Source organism: Camelus bactrianus, chromosome 8, assembly GCF_048773025.1.
Source record: "Camelus bactrianus isolate YW-2024 breed Bactrian camel chromosome 8, ASM4877302v1, whole genome shotgun sequence".
In the NCBI taxonomy this organism is placed as follows: domain Eukaryota; kingdom Metazoa; phylum Chordata; class Mammalia; order Artiodactyla; family Camelidae; genus Camelus; species Camelus bactrianus.
The window spans coordinates 35,231,650-35,248,426 of record NC_133546.1 but is presented as its reverse complement, the minus strand read 5'-3'; the positions used below and the strand labels follow the sequence as shown (position 1 = coordinate 35,248,426).

The window sequence follows — 16,777 nt, the reverse complement described above, 5'->3', positions numbered from 1 at the left end:
ATAAAGCAGAATCAGAGCCTCTTATACTAGATTTCAGTAAGACAGAAATAAATGTCACAACAACAATGCAAACATACTTCAGCAAAACAAACAAGCCCACTCAGACAAAAAAAAAAGAGCAAGGCATTTGAAAAATCCAGTCTGAAATAAAACAGCTCAGTTAGAAAAGGAAATTCCCAAAATTGCTTCACTTGAGCTAAAAAGAAAAGAAAAAGAAGCAAAAAGGAGGGCTCAAAAATGAAACAGAAAAAGAACAAACAAGATGAAAAGGAGGAATGCAGAGCTAAGAAATAAGAAGAGGAAAAACAAGCTTAAAGCACAGGGAACTACATTCAATATCTAATAATAACTTATAATGAAAAAGACTATGAAAAAGAATATATATAAATGTATAACTGAATCACCAGAAACTAACAAAACATTGTAAATCAACTATACTTCAATTAAAAAAAAAACTAGTAACTATCAAGGAACAAAACAAAACCAGGTGAAAACAAAATTACTCATGGATAAATAAAGCTTGGGATAAGTATAATAAATGCAGGCCAAGACAGAGTAAGTGACCAGACTTACCCTACTGCCTTAAACCATGGGGAAAAAGTAACTAAACAATGGTTTTCAGACAATTACATTAGACAATGTACGATATTAATTTCTGAGAGATGAAACAACATGAGCTCTATGATTAATCCAATTTTTCTGCCTGCAGACAGTTTTCAGTACAGGGAGGGGAATCCAGAGGCCAGCAGTCTACTTGAGCTGAGGAGACAGAGCTGGGGAAGAGTTGAGAGCTCAGAGAAGTAAAAGCAGCTAGAGTTCATATGGCAGAATCATGGAGAGGAGAAAGCTACGCGGAAAGTGAGCTCTGGAGATCTGCAGAGGCTTCAACTTGTGTCTTCAGCAAAACACTGATCAGTGTGCACATTTGATTAAATTACTCCATGTCGGGGTGGTGGTATTACCAGCCAGAGTGGAAAAACCTTGTAATTCTTGAGACCTTGAGTAGAGTTATAAGGCTATTATTGCACAGAAGTGGAGGGAACAAAAAACCAGCCATAAGGCTATAGGCCACTCCAGTCTCACTCTACAAACCCTAAAAACAAACACTGAAAGATCAAATTACCTTCAAATAACTCACCTATGTCTAAAACAGGGCTCAAGAATATTTTCTTAAAATATAAGATAGCTAGTACCCAACAAGGTAAAATGTACAGTATCTGACAGCTAATAAGAAATTGGTAGGCATGCAAAGAAGCAGGAAAATACAACCTATAATGAGGAGAAAAACCAATAAATCAAAACCAATCTGGAAACAACACAGATGACTGAATTCAATTATAAACAGTGGCACTCTAATGTTACTGTGAGTGTGCTTCATTTGCTCAAATAGAGGAAAACACGGCACGTTAAGGAGAGACATGGAAGATAATTTGAAAGATCCGTATCAAACTTCTGCATCTGAGACATCAGAACCAAAAAGTACTTGTTAAGACACTGCAGAAAAGATTAATAAACCGGAAGACACAGCAAAATAAGTGACCCAAAATGAAAAAGAGATTAAAAGACTAGAACAAATACAACAGAGGATCAGTGTTGTGAGACAACTTCAATCAGCCTGATGTATGTGAAACTGGGGCTTCTGAAGGAGAAAAGAGACAGGAGACTTTCCTTTTGAGGCAGTAACTGCCAAAATGTTCCTAAATTTAATGAAAACTACAAACTCACAGATCCAAGAAGCTCAACAAAGCCCTAGTGATATAAACATAATGAAAACTACACACAAGTCACATCATAATAAACCTGCTTAAAAACAAGGATAAACCGAAAAATCTTAAAAGCAGGAAGAATAAAGGCACATTATATAAAGAGAAACAAAGAAAGGTATCAGATTTCTAGTAAGAAAGACTGCAAGCCAAAAGTCAGTACTGAACAAACAAAAAAAAGCTGTAAAGATAAGTTTCCATTCAGCGAAAATCTTTCAAAAATTAAGCAAAATAAAGACATTTTTAGGCATAGAAAAAAGAATCCAAAACTAGCAAACCTAAACTACTAGAAATGTTGAAGGAAATCTTTCAAAGTTTACACCAGACAGAAATGTGGATCTACACAAAAGAAATAAACAAAGGAAATAATAAGCGTAGATTTTTCTTTTATAAAAGGTTACTTTAAAAGATAATTCTCTTTTTAAAGCAAAAATAACAGCAATGAATTCTGGGTAGTTATAACAAAGAATTAAAATATGTGACAACTGCAAAAAGTCTAGAAGCAGAAACATTCAACTCTACTACTGTAAGGTTCTTAAATTAGAAATGAAGTGATATGATATGATACAAGGTAGATTGTAATAAGTTAAAGACAAATACTATAAACCCTAACTAAAATGACTTCTAAATAAGCAAAACAAAGAAATACAGCTAGTAAGCCAAAGGATATAAAACAATACTAAGAAATGGTCAATTAACCCAAAATAAGGCAAAAATTAGGGGAAAGGGACAACGAATAGGGAGGACAAACAGAAAACAAATAGAAAAATGGCTGATTTAAGCCCAAACACAATCAATAATCACACGCATAATGTACAAATGGACTAAACACTCTCAATTAAAAAGCAGTTGGTTAAGATTGGCTAGAAGATCCAACTGCATCTTTTCTAAAAGAAACTGACTTAAACACAAAGACACAACTGGTTAAAAGTTTAAAAAAAAAAAAAAAAAGGAAAAATACATACCAAGCTAGAGCAGTATCAGACAAAGGAGATTGAAGAATTTTACTAGGGGTAAGGAAGCCACTTTATAATGAAAAGGGGACATACATGGAGATATGGAATATTCGGGGAGGAGACATACAATCCTAAATATTTCTGCATTTTAAAAAGAACTTCAAAATGCATCAAGAAAAAATTAACAAAACTGAAAGCATAACAAACAAATCTATACTTATGTTCCCTCCTTAACTGAAATAGCAAAACAAAAATCAACAACTATATAGAAAACTTGAACAACATTATCAATCAACTGTGCCTAACTGATCTTTAGGAAATACTGCATCTAACCAAGCAGAGTAAAAATTATTTTCAAAAGCACATAGAACACTTAACCAAAGGAGACCATATTCTGGGCCATAAAACAAATCTCAAATCTCAATAAATATAAAATGATTCAAATCATACATGTATTCTTGGCCCATAAGGGAATTAAATTCTGATCAGTAACAGAAAGATAGCTCCAGAAACTAAGTAACGTAGTAATTAAACTCCAGGCGGAAGATATCAAAAAAGAAATTAAACAGAATGAAAATAACATATCACATTTTTGGGATGCACCTAAAGCAGTGTTCAAAGGAAACCTACAGCATTAAGTGGCTGTATTAGACAAGAATAAACATATCAAACCAATGATTAGAGCTTCTACTTTATTAAATGAGTAAATTAGAACCAAACCAGGCAGACTAAAGGAAATCATAAAGATAAATCAATTAAGTAAAAAACAGAAAAAACGTCACTGAAGATGATTTTAGAAGACCATTACAATTTAGAAACCTACAGTCAGACTGATCAGGATGAAAAACAGCAAGAAAGTGAACACACAAATCATCAGTGTTGGAAATTAGAGAGAAGACATTATTACAGATCCCATGGCATTAAAGGATTACAAGAGTAAAGTATGAGCAATTTTATTTAATAATTCAACAGCTTAGATAAAATGGACAAACTCCATGAAAAATCCAAACCAGCAAAAATCATTCAATGAGAAATACATATGATGAATAGCCCATATCTCTTAAAGAAACTATAGTTAAAAACCTACCCAAGCATAGACGACTTCACTAGTGAATTCTATTACACATTTAAAGAACAAATCATACGAACTCTGCAAATTATTCTGGAAAAACTGAAGAGGGAAGACACTGACACTAAATCCAAAGACATAAGAAAACTACAGGCCAATATCCTTAATGAACATGAAAAAGTACTTAATATCTTGTCAAGTCAAAATCAACAATATAAAAAGTATACAGATTTCCACTTTTCAATCCACATATAAGGAACTTGGAAATCATCACTGCACTCTAACAGCAAGTAAAAAGCCAAAGAGACTATAAAATCAGCAACTCTTCTAGGATCCATAAGCTAGGTGATAACACAGGGTAAGTCACTGTCCCCAAGACTGGAGAGAGACAGGTGAAGGTGGGTAAGGGGAGTCATGGCTTACTAGAGCAAGGAGCTCACAGGTGGAAACTGACTTGGGAACCAAGTCTGATACTGCTCTAGCTTGGTATGTATTTTCCCTTTTTTTTTTTAAACTTTTAACCAATTGTGTCTTTGTGTTTAAGTGGGTTTCTTTTAGAAAAGATGCAGTTGGATCTTCTAGCCAATCTTAACAAAATGGTTTTTAATTGAGAGTGTGTAGCCCATTTGTACATTATTAGTGTGATTATTGATTATGTTTGGGCTTAAATCAGCCATTTTTCTATTTGTTTTCTGCCTGTCCTACCTGAACTATAACTGAAGAATTGCTGTAGGCTCACTGTGGACAAGTCTAAGAGTTTAAAACTCCAGAAAAAGCCAGTTATAAAAGGGCCCCCACAATTTTGTGAACTCTTCCTCTAGGAGTTGAACCAGATTCTCACAGTAAACGAGAGAAAAATTCCCTCATGCTTCTTGCAGCAGAGGGGAAAAGTAACCATTTAAAAATATGCTAGAACACTCTGTTCTTAACACCTGGCCTCAGGAGAAACCAGTTAAATAGAGCCTAGTCTGCTGGGGTATTATCAGAAGATAAATAACCTAGGGGAAGAGAAATACTCAACTCCAGCCTATTTCAGCCATCTTCTCCCATCTAAGGGTGGGGGAGAAAAAAAACGGAAGCATTTGTGAAGTTCACAGTCCATAGGCACAAGATTACTAAAATACTAAGAACTAATTAAAGAATGACTGAATGTTTCTCCTTCCCCCTCACCTCACCATGACATGATCAAAAGTCTAGTTATAGCAGTTCCTTTCACCTGGTACATCATGTCCAGCTATTAGGAAAAAAAGCTACACGGCATAACAAAAGGCAAAAATAATAATTTGAAGAGACAGAGCAAGCATCAAAACCAGACATGGCAGGGGTGCTGCACTTAGCAAACCAAAACCAAAAACCAACTAATAATTAATTAAGAGTTCTAACGGATAAAATAGCATGCAAGAAGCAGAGAGATGGAAATCCTAGGAAAGAACCAAAGAGAACAGCTAGAAATAAAAGGCACTGTAACAGAAATAAAGAATGCAGACATGGCTGAGGGAATAATTTCTGAGCCTGAGGTTATCTCACCAGTAATTGAAAAGCAGAGAGAGTAAAGACTGATACTCTGTTCAACAGAATATCCAAGACCTGCAAGAAAACTACAGAAGGTATAATATAATGGAAATACCAGAAGGGCAAGAAAGAGAAAAGGGAACAGAATATTTGGAAAAAAAAAAAAAAACCAGAATTTTCCCAAATTAACATCAGACATTTATGCCCCACTGCCCCCCAAAAAACCCAAACTACCAACAAAAAAAAAACCTCTACAATTAGTATATCACTTTCAAACTACCGAAAATCAAAAATAAAGAAAAAAATCCTGAAAGAAGCCAGAGGAAAAAACACCTTACCTACACAGAAACAAGGGTAAGAATTACATTCAAGTTCTCCTCAGAAAGCATGCAAGCAAGAACAGTAAAGTGAAATATTTAAAAGTGTGAGAAAAAACCACACCAACCTAGAGTACTATATACTGAGAATTATCCCTCAAAAGTGAAGGAGAAATACTTTTGCAAACAAAAATTGATTGAATTTCTTGTCAAACTGTAGACCAGCCTTGCAAAAAATGTTGAGAGTTCTTCAGAGATGAGGAAAATAATATAGGCCAGAGATTCTAATCTACACAAAAAAGGAAAGAGCATCGAAAAAGGAATAAGCAGAGGTTAAAAATAATCTTTTTCTTCTTAGTTGAACTAACATGTTTGTTGAAAGTAACAACAGCAACAGTGATTTCAATAATGTATGCATATAAATATGTTAAGTCTATATACATATACTTGTGTACACATACGGATGTTTGTGAAATGAACGACAGTAACGTAGGACAGGAGAAAGGAATTAGAATTGTTTTGCTATTATGAAGTATTCACACTAGCCGTAAAGTGGTACAGCATTATACCAAAGTGTGTAGTGTAGGAGTATATTGTTATTTCAAAGTGGATTCGTTGTAAATATACACTGCAAATTCTAGGATGCTATAGGTTAAATATTTGTGTCACCTCAAAATTCGTATGTTGAAAATCTAATGCAGAACGTGATGATGCTAGGAGGTATGGCCTTTGGGAGGAATTAAATCAAAAGGGTAGAGCCCTCATGAGTGGGATTAGTGCTGTCATAAAAGAGGCCCTAGAGAGATCCTCAACCCTACTACCATGTGAGGACACAGCAAGAAGTTGGCCAACTGCAACCTGGAAGAGGGCATTCACCAGACACAAAAGATAACCATAGGCACTTAATCTTGGACTACCAGCCTCTTGAACTGTGAGAAATAAACTTCTGTTGTTTATATGTCACTCAAAATACTGTGGTATTTTGTTACAGCAGTCCAAATGGACTACAAAATAGGGTAACAATGCAAAAATAAATAAAAATTTTAAAAGGTAAAAAAATATAACTGATATGCTAAGAAAGGAGAGAAAATGGAATTACATACAATGCTCAATTAAAACCAGATACACATACACACACAAAGAAACAGGAAGAACAGGGAAACAAATAGAAAACAGTAACAAATATGATAAATATTAACTCAAATCAATCAATAATCATGTTGAAGATCAAAGCTCTAAATGTATTAATTAAAAAATACTGTCATAGTGGATCAAAAAACAAGATCCAATTATGTTGCCTAAAAGAAACCCACTTTAAATACAAAGACATCTGCAGAATAAAGCTAAATGGATGAGGAGAAATCACACGGCTAACACTAAATGAAAGCAGCAGCTATATTAATTTCAGACAGAGTAGACCTGTGAATAAGTAAAGTTACCCAAGACAGAGAAGTGCACTACATAATGATAAAGAGGCCAACTCTCCAAGAAGACATAACAATTCTTAATATGTATTCAGCTAACAATAGGGCATCAAACCATGCAAGACAAAAACTGATTAAACTGCAAAGAGAAACAGAGGAATCCACTATCAGTTACAGACTTCAATATCCCTCTCAAAAATGGAGACAGCAAGAAGAAAATCAGTAAGGACACAGGTGAACTCAGTAACACCAATCAAATGGATAACTGACATCTACAGACTACTTTATCCAATAACTACAGAATACACATTCCTCTCAAGATCACATGGAACATTCACCAAGACCACATTTTCGACAATAAAACACACTTTAACAAACTTAACAAGAGTAGAAATCATACACTGACTGCTCTCAGACTACAATGAAATTAACTAGAAATCAATAACAAAGAAAAACTGGAAAATCCCCAAATACTGAGAGATTAATCAACATATTTTTCTAAATAAACATAGGTCAAAAGAAAGGTCAAGAGAAATTTAAAAAATTTTTGAACTAATTGAAAATAAACAATTTATTGAAATTTGTGGGATGCAGTGAAAGCAGTTTGAGGGAAATTTACAGCATTAAATGCATTTACCAAAAAAGAAGATAGAAAATAAATCATCTAACCTTCCATCTTAGGAAACAAGAAAAAGAAAAGCAAATTAAATCTGAAGTAAACAAAAGAAATAAGAACTAGAGCAGAAAGCAATGCAATTAAAAACAGGAAATTAATAGAGAAAAATCAATGAAACCAAAAGCTGGTTCTTTGAAAAGATCAATAAAATCGATAATCCCCTAGCTAAGCTAACTAAGAAAAAAAGAACACAGACTACTAATATTAGAAATGTAAGAGGGGATGTCACTAAAGGTCCAATGGACATTAAAAGAATAAAGGAATACTATGAACAACTTTATGCCTACAAATTTTATAACTTAGGTAAATGGACCAACTCCTTGAAAGACACAAGCTGCCAAAACTCATACAAGAAAGTCAATCTGAATAAGCCTGTATCTATTAAAGAAATTTAGTCAGTCATTAATTGCCTTCCAAAACAGAAAGCGCCAGGCCCAGATAAGTTCACTGGTGCATACTACTAAAAATTTAAGGAACAAATTATATCAACTCTCTACAATCTCTTTCAGAGAATAGAAAGAGAGGAAATACTTCCTAACTCATTCTATGAGATCAGCGTTACTCTAATAACAAAACCAACAAACGCATTACAAGAAAATAAAACTACAGATTAGTATCTCTCATGAATACAGAGGCATAAATCTTCAACAAAATATTAGCAAATCAAATCCAACAATATATAAAAAGAATTACACATCACAACCAAGTGGGATTTATCCTAGAAATGCAAGACTGGTTCAACATTTGAAAATCAATTAATGTAATCCATCATATCAAGAGGATAAAAAAGGAAAAATCTATTATCACATCAATAGATGTAGAAAATGCATTTGAAAACTGAGCATTCACTCATGACAAAAACCCTCAATACTAGAATAGAGGAGAACTTCCTCAATTTCATAAAGAATATCATCAAAACACCTTCAGCTAACGTATCCTTAATGATGAGAAACTGGAGGCTTTCCAATTAAAAATCAGGCAAAGATGTTCCTCTCACTACTCTTTTTCAACATTTTACTGGAAGATCTAGAATGCAGTAAGGCAAGAAAAAAAAAATAAAAGATAAACACATTGGAAGGAAGAAATGAAATTGTCTTCATTCACTAATGACATTATCTAGGCAGAAAATGCAAAAGGATTAACAAAAAAACTCCTGGAACTAATAAGTGATTATTTTAAGGTTGTAGAATACAAGGTTAATGTACAAAAGTCAATGATTTCCCCTACACATCAGCAATGAAAAAGTGGAATTTGAAATAATACTATTTACATTAGCATCCAAAAACACAAAACAGTATAAATCTGATAAAGTACATACAAGATTGATATCAAGAATACTGCATAACTCTGATGAGCAAAATGAAAGTACTACACAAATGGACAAATATTCCATGTTTATGAATTAGGAACACTCAATACCATCAAGATGTCACTTCCTCAAACTTGATCTATAGACTCAATGTAATCCCAATCAAAATCCCAGCAAGTTACTGTGTGGATAGTGACAAATTAACTCTAAAGTTTGTATGAAGAGACAAAAGACCTAGAATAGCCAACACAATACTGATGGAGAAAAACAAAAGTTGAAGGATTGACACTACCCAATTTCAAGACATTATACAACTACAACAGTAATCAAGACAGTGTGGTATGGCAAAAGAACAGACAAACAGATCAGTGGAATAAAATAGCACAGAAATAGATCCACATAACTAGAAAAGACATGGAGGAAACTTATTAAATGAACATTACTAACTAAAAGAAACCAATCCGAAAAGGCCACATGCTGTTTGATTCTAGGTGTATGACATTCTGGAAAAGACAAAACTATGAAGACAGCAAAAAGACCAGGAGTTGGGAGTGGGTGGAGGAATGGACAGGTTAAGGCACAGGGAGGATTTTTAGGGCAGTGGAACTATTCCGTATGCTACTATAATCAAGGATGTATGTCATTATACACATGTCTAAACCCACAGAATGTCCAACACCAAGAGTGAACCCCAGTGTAAACTATAGACTTTGGGTGACTATGATGTGTTAATGTAGGTTCATTAATTGTAACAAATGCACAACTCCGGAGGGGAATGTTGGCAATGTGGGAGGTCATCCATGTGTGGCGGCAGGGGATACATGGGAAATCCCTGTATCTTCCTCTCAATTTTTCTGTGAAGCTAAAACTGCTTAAAAAAAAAACCTCTTGAAGTATACAAAAGGATAATACATTGTGACCAAGTAGGGTTTAACTGGGGGAAAGCAAGGCAGGTTAAGCTTTTGAAAATCAATCAAATTGATTCATCACATTCACAGACTAAAGAAAAACCATTATGGTCATCTTAACAAATACAGAAAAATCATTTGAAAAAAATTCAATATCCATTATAAAACAAACTACAAAACTCAGCAAATGAGAAACAGAATATCCCTGACTTTAAAAAAAGGCACTTACAAAAAAAAATCTATAGCTGTCACTAATACTTCATGGTAAAAATCTGAATGATTTCCCTTAAGACCCAAAACAAGGCCAAGGATATCTGTTCTCATCACTTGTATTCTGACTTCACTCTGGAGTTCCTAGCCAATATAACAAGGCAAGAAAAAGAAAGAAAAGGTATATACTTTGAAAAGGAAAAAAAAAAAAAAAAAAAAAAACTGCTTTCTTTCACACATAAAACTGTCTTAAATGAAAAATTACAAAGAACTTACAAAAATGCTACCAGAACTACAAGTGAGTTTAATAAGGTCACAGGACACAAGATCCATAAATTTGTTATCAATTATACTTCTGCATACTAGCAACAAATAATTGAAAATTGAAATTAAACAAAAACAGGTATAAATCTAACAAAATACACACTAGATCCTAAATGATTTAAATTAGAAAATCACTAATGAAAGAAATCAAAGATCTAAATAAACGGCAAGATAAACTGGGCTCATGAATTGGAAGACTCAATATTGTTAAGAAACCAATTCTTTCCAAATTAATCTATAAATTCAACCCAATTCCAATCATAAATCCAGCAGGAGTTTGGTAAGAACAAACTAGCTGCTTCTCAAACTTTTATGGGAAGGTAAAAGAACTAGAATAGCCAAAAGAATTTTAGAAAACAAGAGTTGGAAGACTCATACTACCTGATTTCAAGACTAACTTTAAAGTTACAGTAATCAAAATAGGATATTTTAGGCAAAAGTACGGACACATAAATAAATCGAACAGAGTTCAGACATAGATTCACACAAACATGGTAAAGGGGTTTTTGACAAAAATTCCAAAGCAAATCAATACAGAAAGAACAACCACTTCTACTCTTTGAAAGACATCATTAAGAGAATGAAAAAGCAAGTTACACACTTGAAGAAAATAATTGCTAGTGAGAAAGAAAACTGGTACAACAGCCATCTTGGAAATCAGTTTGGCAATTTCTTGTAAGTCAAATACACATTTACCGTATGAGTTACCAATCTCACTGCTAGGTATTTAGGTAAACAAAATAAGAAATTATAGTCACAGAAAAAAACCTTTATGGGAATGCTTACTGCTACTTTATCACCAAAATCTGGAAATGCCCCTCAACTGGTGAATGGCTAGGTAAGTACATCCAAGAAATGGAATACTATGCAACAATAAAAGGGAGAAACTACTAATACACACCCTAATATGAATAAATCTCAAATTAATTATACTAAAAGCAGCCAGACTCAAAAGGCTATATATGCTGTATGATTCCATTTATATGACATTCTGGAAAAGCAAGCTCTGGAAACAGAAAAAACAGAGACTGTCCAGGAAGGAGATAGCATAATTTTTAAGGTGACAAATATTCTGTAGTGGTTACACAACTACATGATTTGTCAAAACTCACAGGGCCATATAACTACAAAGCATGAATTTTACATAAATTGTATCAACTAAAAAAATTAACAGAAAAATTTTATGGAAGGAAAACAAAAACAATGTAACATGAAAGTAACTCATACCCTTAAGAGAGAATCCTCAAAATAAATGAAGCAAAAAAGGACATTCAAAGATAAAATACAATAAGAATTTCCTTAGATGAAGAAATAAATCTGTATTTTCAAAGAATACTATTATCCAGAAGAAAATAAGTGATAAAAGACTTAAAAGTATAACAGACTTGATTAACTAATTTCAAAGATAAGTAAAACTCTTCAGATACTCAGGCAGAAGAAACAAGTCAATTGAGTATGAGATGTGCTGGAAGTGGATGGCTACCAAGGCAGGTAAAACAGAACATAATCCATAGAAATAAATACAAAGTTCTGAAGGAAATGAGTATACTATTATGCCAGTCTACAATGTCTCTCAAGAATGCAAGAGGAATTTTTAAATATGAAAAAGTTCAGAGATTTCATCATTCATGAATCTTTTTTAAAAAATCTATTAAGCAACCAAATTTGGTCAATTATGAGATGACATTATAATTTAAAAAAAAAACTGGGAGAAGGAAGAAATGGTGAAAAGGAATGCTTTGAGTTTGAATCCATGTTAAGTACAGAACAGTGCTTTTCAAACTATTATCCATGAGAATCACCAGGAGAGCATATTAAAACAAAATGCTAGGCCCTAGTCAGTGTTTCCAGTAAGTCTCCTATTGTGCTGATTCTACTGGATCCAGGACACTATAAGAATGACTGGTTTAGTTCTAAGATTAAACACCTTTGGGAATTATGGTTATAAAACAAAATGGCCACATATAAAAATAATACAAAGGGATTCTGGTTAAAGACGGCAAACTGAATATATGAATTTACTTTAGAAACACCAATAAAGTGAAAAATAAAAGGATTTTTAAAAGAACGAATAAACTTAGGTCAAAGCAGGAGAATAATTTGGAAGGTACAAAGTAACATTGATTTAACAGGTCAAGAAAGTTGAATCATGAGCCATCAAAGAAAGAAGTTAAGAAACAATAAAATTTGTATAGAATACCCAAATCTATCAGGAATTGGTGGCACCTGGTGCTTCTGTAAGTGAGGCTGAATGTAGGGGGAAAATAGGATGATTGGTTGAACGTCTTTTTAAAGAGCAGTTAAGACTCCTAGATTTTAATGCATTTCTTGAACTGGCCAAGTAAGGAGGATGAGGTAAGATTTCTCAACCATGGCACTACAGACATTTTGGGACAAATAATTCTGTTGTTGAGGGCTATCCTGTAAACTGTAAAATATTCAGCAATATCCTTAGCCTCTTCCCACTAGATGCTATTAGCACCCCTTACCCCAAGTTGTGACAATGAAAAATGTCTGCAGACAATGCCAAATGTCCCCTGGAGGCAAAACAATGCCTAGCTGAGGACCACTGCTTCATAGAAACATCTCCTTGAAATCTTTTCAGGAATGTCACCTGATGAAGAAATGTTTACTTAACATCCAACAATTCCTTTACTTTTATTTTTCTTTTGTTAGATTTAAAAAAATAATAATTTAATGTTTTATTTAAAAACACATGTTTAGCAATACTACTATTCCTTAAAACAGTATTTTTGCCTATTCATTCATCCATTTGTATAAATGCACTGAGAAAGAAGGAATGTTACTGGTGGAATATTTTTTTGATGACATTTTCATTTTGTACTCTGCACTGCTTGACTATTCATAGCAACTATGAATCATTTCTAAAAAAAAAAAAAGCCATTGTACCAGAAGAATAAAAATCTAGCAGAGGCTGCACAAAATAAGCAGTAAGGAATCACTAGCTCTTTCTTCTCACTTACTTAACTACATTACGTATCTTGGGCAAAATATGATAGTTATTGCATACAAAGCCTAGCGATTCAAAAAAAAATCAATTATATTAACTGACAGCATTTTAAGATTGGGGTAGGGAAATGCACTTAAGTAGGCATAAATTGCTGGTAATGTAGTTACAGGATTAGGCGGAAGATCCAGATGTTTACAATAATGCTTAAAGTAATCGCCAATCAAATAGATAGCCATGCATAAACCAAGGCTCATGATCAATCTAATCCTAGTCCATTTAACAGAAAGAAAAAAAAAACCCACACACAAGATGAAAACAGAAAATTTAACTCCAATCTCTACACAGTAGTGTTTACTTGTAATTTTTCTTCTTGTACCTCTTTCAGAGTTCACTTTCTACAGTTTTATAAAAAAGAAAAAGCCTTTACAAAGTTGATTAAGTCTAAAGGAACCTGAGCAAAACAAGGAGGTCTGTTTTAATTCTGGCTTAACTGATCTAATTTAATGACGTGAATACTTTGAACATTTGAATAAATTTTAAATTTGTCAAAACCTCTGAAGTAAATGAGCATACTGACTGTTAAGAATGTGGAAGAAATGGTTTGTAAAATACAAGGCATATTCCCTTTTAATTGCTATCGAACTGCACTAAAATTGAACAATTCAGGAATAGAGACTGAGGCACCAAGAAAGAAAGGAAAAAAGACCAGAATTGCACACTATAGAACCAATTCCCAGACTGGCCACCATAATCTAGAACCATGATGAGCACCTTTAGCCACGTAACCTCTCTATCAGAGATCTAATTACTAAAAATAAGAAAACTGCCTCCATTACTATCTTTCCAATATACTTTGATAGTAACAGTGACTAAAAGGCTTTGCTAATTTTATCACCAACACATTTTTTTTTTAGTCAGTAAAGGTTGAGAACTAAGTTGTAAAAATATGATCAGGAATATAATTTTTCCCATATTGTTCACTAAAACTATTTTCTTCCTGATTTAAAACACAGACATATTTTTAAAGAGCCCTAAAAACTTGAATTAGTCCTTGAGGCAAAAAAATTGATCATCACTGATTTAGAAATTGAGAACAAAATGGAAAACATGTATTTCTCCTTTTAAATCTTTACTACATACAAAGAACATGCCCACTTGCTAACTGGAATCTGACTTTACAAATCGAATTACACATCTCCCCACCCCCCAAGAAATTTAGACAATTTTATAGTAATCATTTACTACTTCGTAATACATTTTATTGCACTAAATATGCCTCTTATGTATAAAACAGTTAATAGATTCAAATGGAGTCTCTTTCTCACTGAGAAGAAAAATGTTATCAGCTTTCCACGCCCAACTGCAAGAGAAAAATGTAACATAATCAAGACAATGACCTGGGTTGGAGTAACAGCCTCCAGGTACTGTTTTATTAAAATTTAACACAGTTCAAGTCACATGAAGAATTTTCTGAAAAGAGGCAAAGTACGTAAAATAATAAAAATGCTAGCTAATGTATATAATGGAGTTATTTGGAAAGTCAAACAATAATTGTTAGAAGTGTAATTTAGAAATCATGGATTAAAGAAATGATTTGAACCCAAATACATCGCCCCAAATCACAAATACCTGTATTAACTGTAAAGTCAATTTTTGTCTACTAGACGGCGTATATCAATCTCAGGTTTATTTTGTACTACCTCAATTAAGAAACCTTGCCACTATTATGAAGAATGGTTTCACTCTAACAACGCTATCTAATCAATTTCAACGTACACCTAATTAAACCTGAGATGTCAAATAACACCAGGATCTTTAAGTCAAAAAAACAGGTATTTAATACCACAGAACTGACCAGTTTTTTCAGTTACATCAATTATTACTTGAGATTATTGTGTACATTAATTTTCTCATACCATGAAGGTCGAGGACCAAGTCGCAGAGCTGACTATTTAAAAAGGATATAATTACATCAGTATTACTGCCAAGCTGCCCCAGATACCCGGCACTTAATTGTAGTCTGCGCGACAGAACAAAGAGGCCGGTAGGCCTCCAGGGATGATAGTGCTGCAGTCTGAGGTCGTTAGGGGAAGAGATGGGATTCCCCAAAGAAAGGGACCTAAGGCCTTTGTAGAGATTGCCTAGGCAGACCTAAGAAAAAGACAAAAAGCGGCCTGGAAGAGTAGGGAGAAGCTTCCCCGGAAGACGGGTAGGGGAGAGACTACCAGCTCCCTCCTCCACTTCTTCTAGGGGGGGTCATCTTCCCAAGAGCACTCCTCCTCATGGCCACCCCCGTCAGCTCTTCCAAAGACTAGGCCCTGAAGCTAAGTCGGGAGTGATCAGGGGAGAAAACGGGGAAGGAAGGCACTCCCCGTTGGGTGGGGTAACACGGTCCCCCGGGCCTCACCCAGCCCCGCGCGGTGCCTTTCTCTTCCGTCTCTCACGCTAGCACCCCGAACGCTGCTAAAACCACCTTACCCAGCTCGCCATGGAGCACAGCCCCAGGACGCTCCCCATCTCCACAACGTCGCAGGAGCAGCCGAAGCCAACAAGATGGAGACAGCGCCTATCTCGCCTTTCCCCGCTTATTTACTAACTACGAGCCACTTCCGGCGCATAGCCCACCCCACCCCTCGTCTTTGCGTCACTTCCTTTGCGGCCTGGGTGGGGTGGGGTGGGAGAGGGAGGGTGTCGTGGTGAGGTTGCGCAAGCGCGGTCCTGAGACCGCCCCCCTCCCCCAGCCCCAGGCACTCTCCTTCCGATCTCTTGTAAGCCAGCTGGAGGAAGCATCTTGTGTTTCCACTTCGGCGTGTTTTTATTCCTCACTTGCATTTCAATTTGTTCCTGCATCCCACTGTCTAGGACAAGTTTTATTATAATATTTCTACTCATTTGGGTGCTTCCTGTTCTATCACAGTTTGTGGTTGCCAACGCATTTTAATTTCTTGTCCTATTAGGATGTTACAAGAAGTTTGCACATGTCACAGTTTTAAATTAGATAAGACGTACTAAAAAAACAAACAAACATATTTCATTTATTTTATTGAATGTCACGAATTGTTGAGATATTTGGAACCCTTGTGCATAGGTGATAATGGACACCTCCAGGGAATGTATTCATTAAATGTTCTAGTTATTTTTATAGTGATTTGTTACTGAAGATATTCCGAGAGAAGAGTGTGGCACACATAAACTTGAAATAGTCACTGTCGTAGCTAATAATGAGTCTTATAAAATCCACCACAATTAGGTGGGTGAAGTTGAGGTACCACCTAGGAATCTGAAAGAACTATGACCATTAGGTGGTGGTAAAAAGGAAGGAATGGGACTGGATAAAA

The 16,777-nt window shown here is 34.7% G+C and overlaps 1 protein-coding gene across 1 annotated transcript in view; it reads right to left on the bottom strand.

The window, feature by feature from the left end:
* Window positions 1-16,075, bottom strand: part of SERINC1 (serine incorporator 1) — a 32,192-nt gene extending 16,117 nt beyond the window's left edge. Inside the window, exon 1 of the mRNA XM_010965493.3 lies at window positions 15,918-16,075. Coding sequence (XP_010963795.1) covers window positions 15,918-15,956 — 39 coding nt within the window. The 5' untranslated portion in view covers window positions 15,957-16,075. The remainder of the gene's footprint in view (window positions 1-15,917) is intronic.
* Window positions 16,076-16,777: the final 702 nt, after the last annotated feature.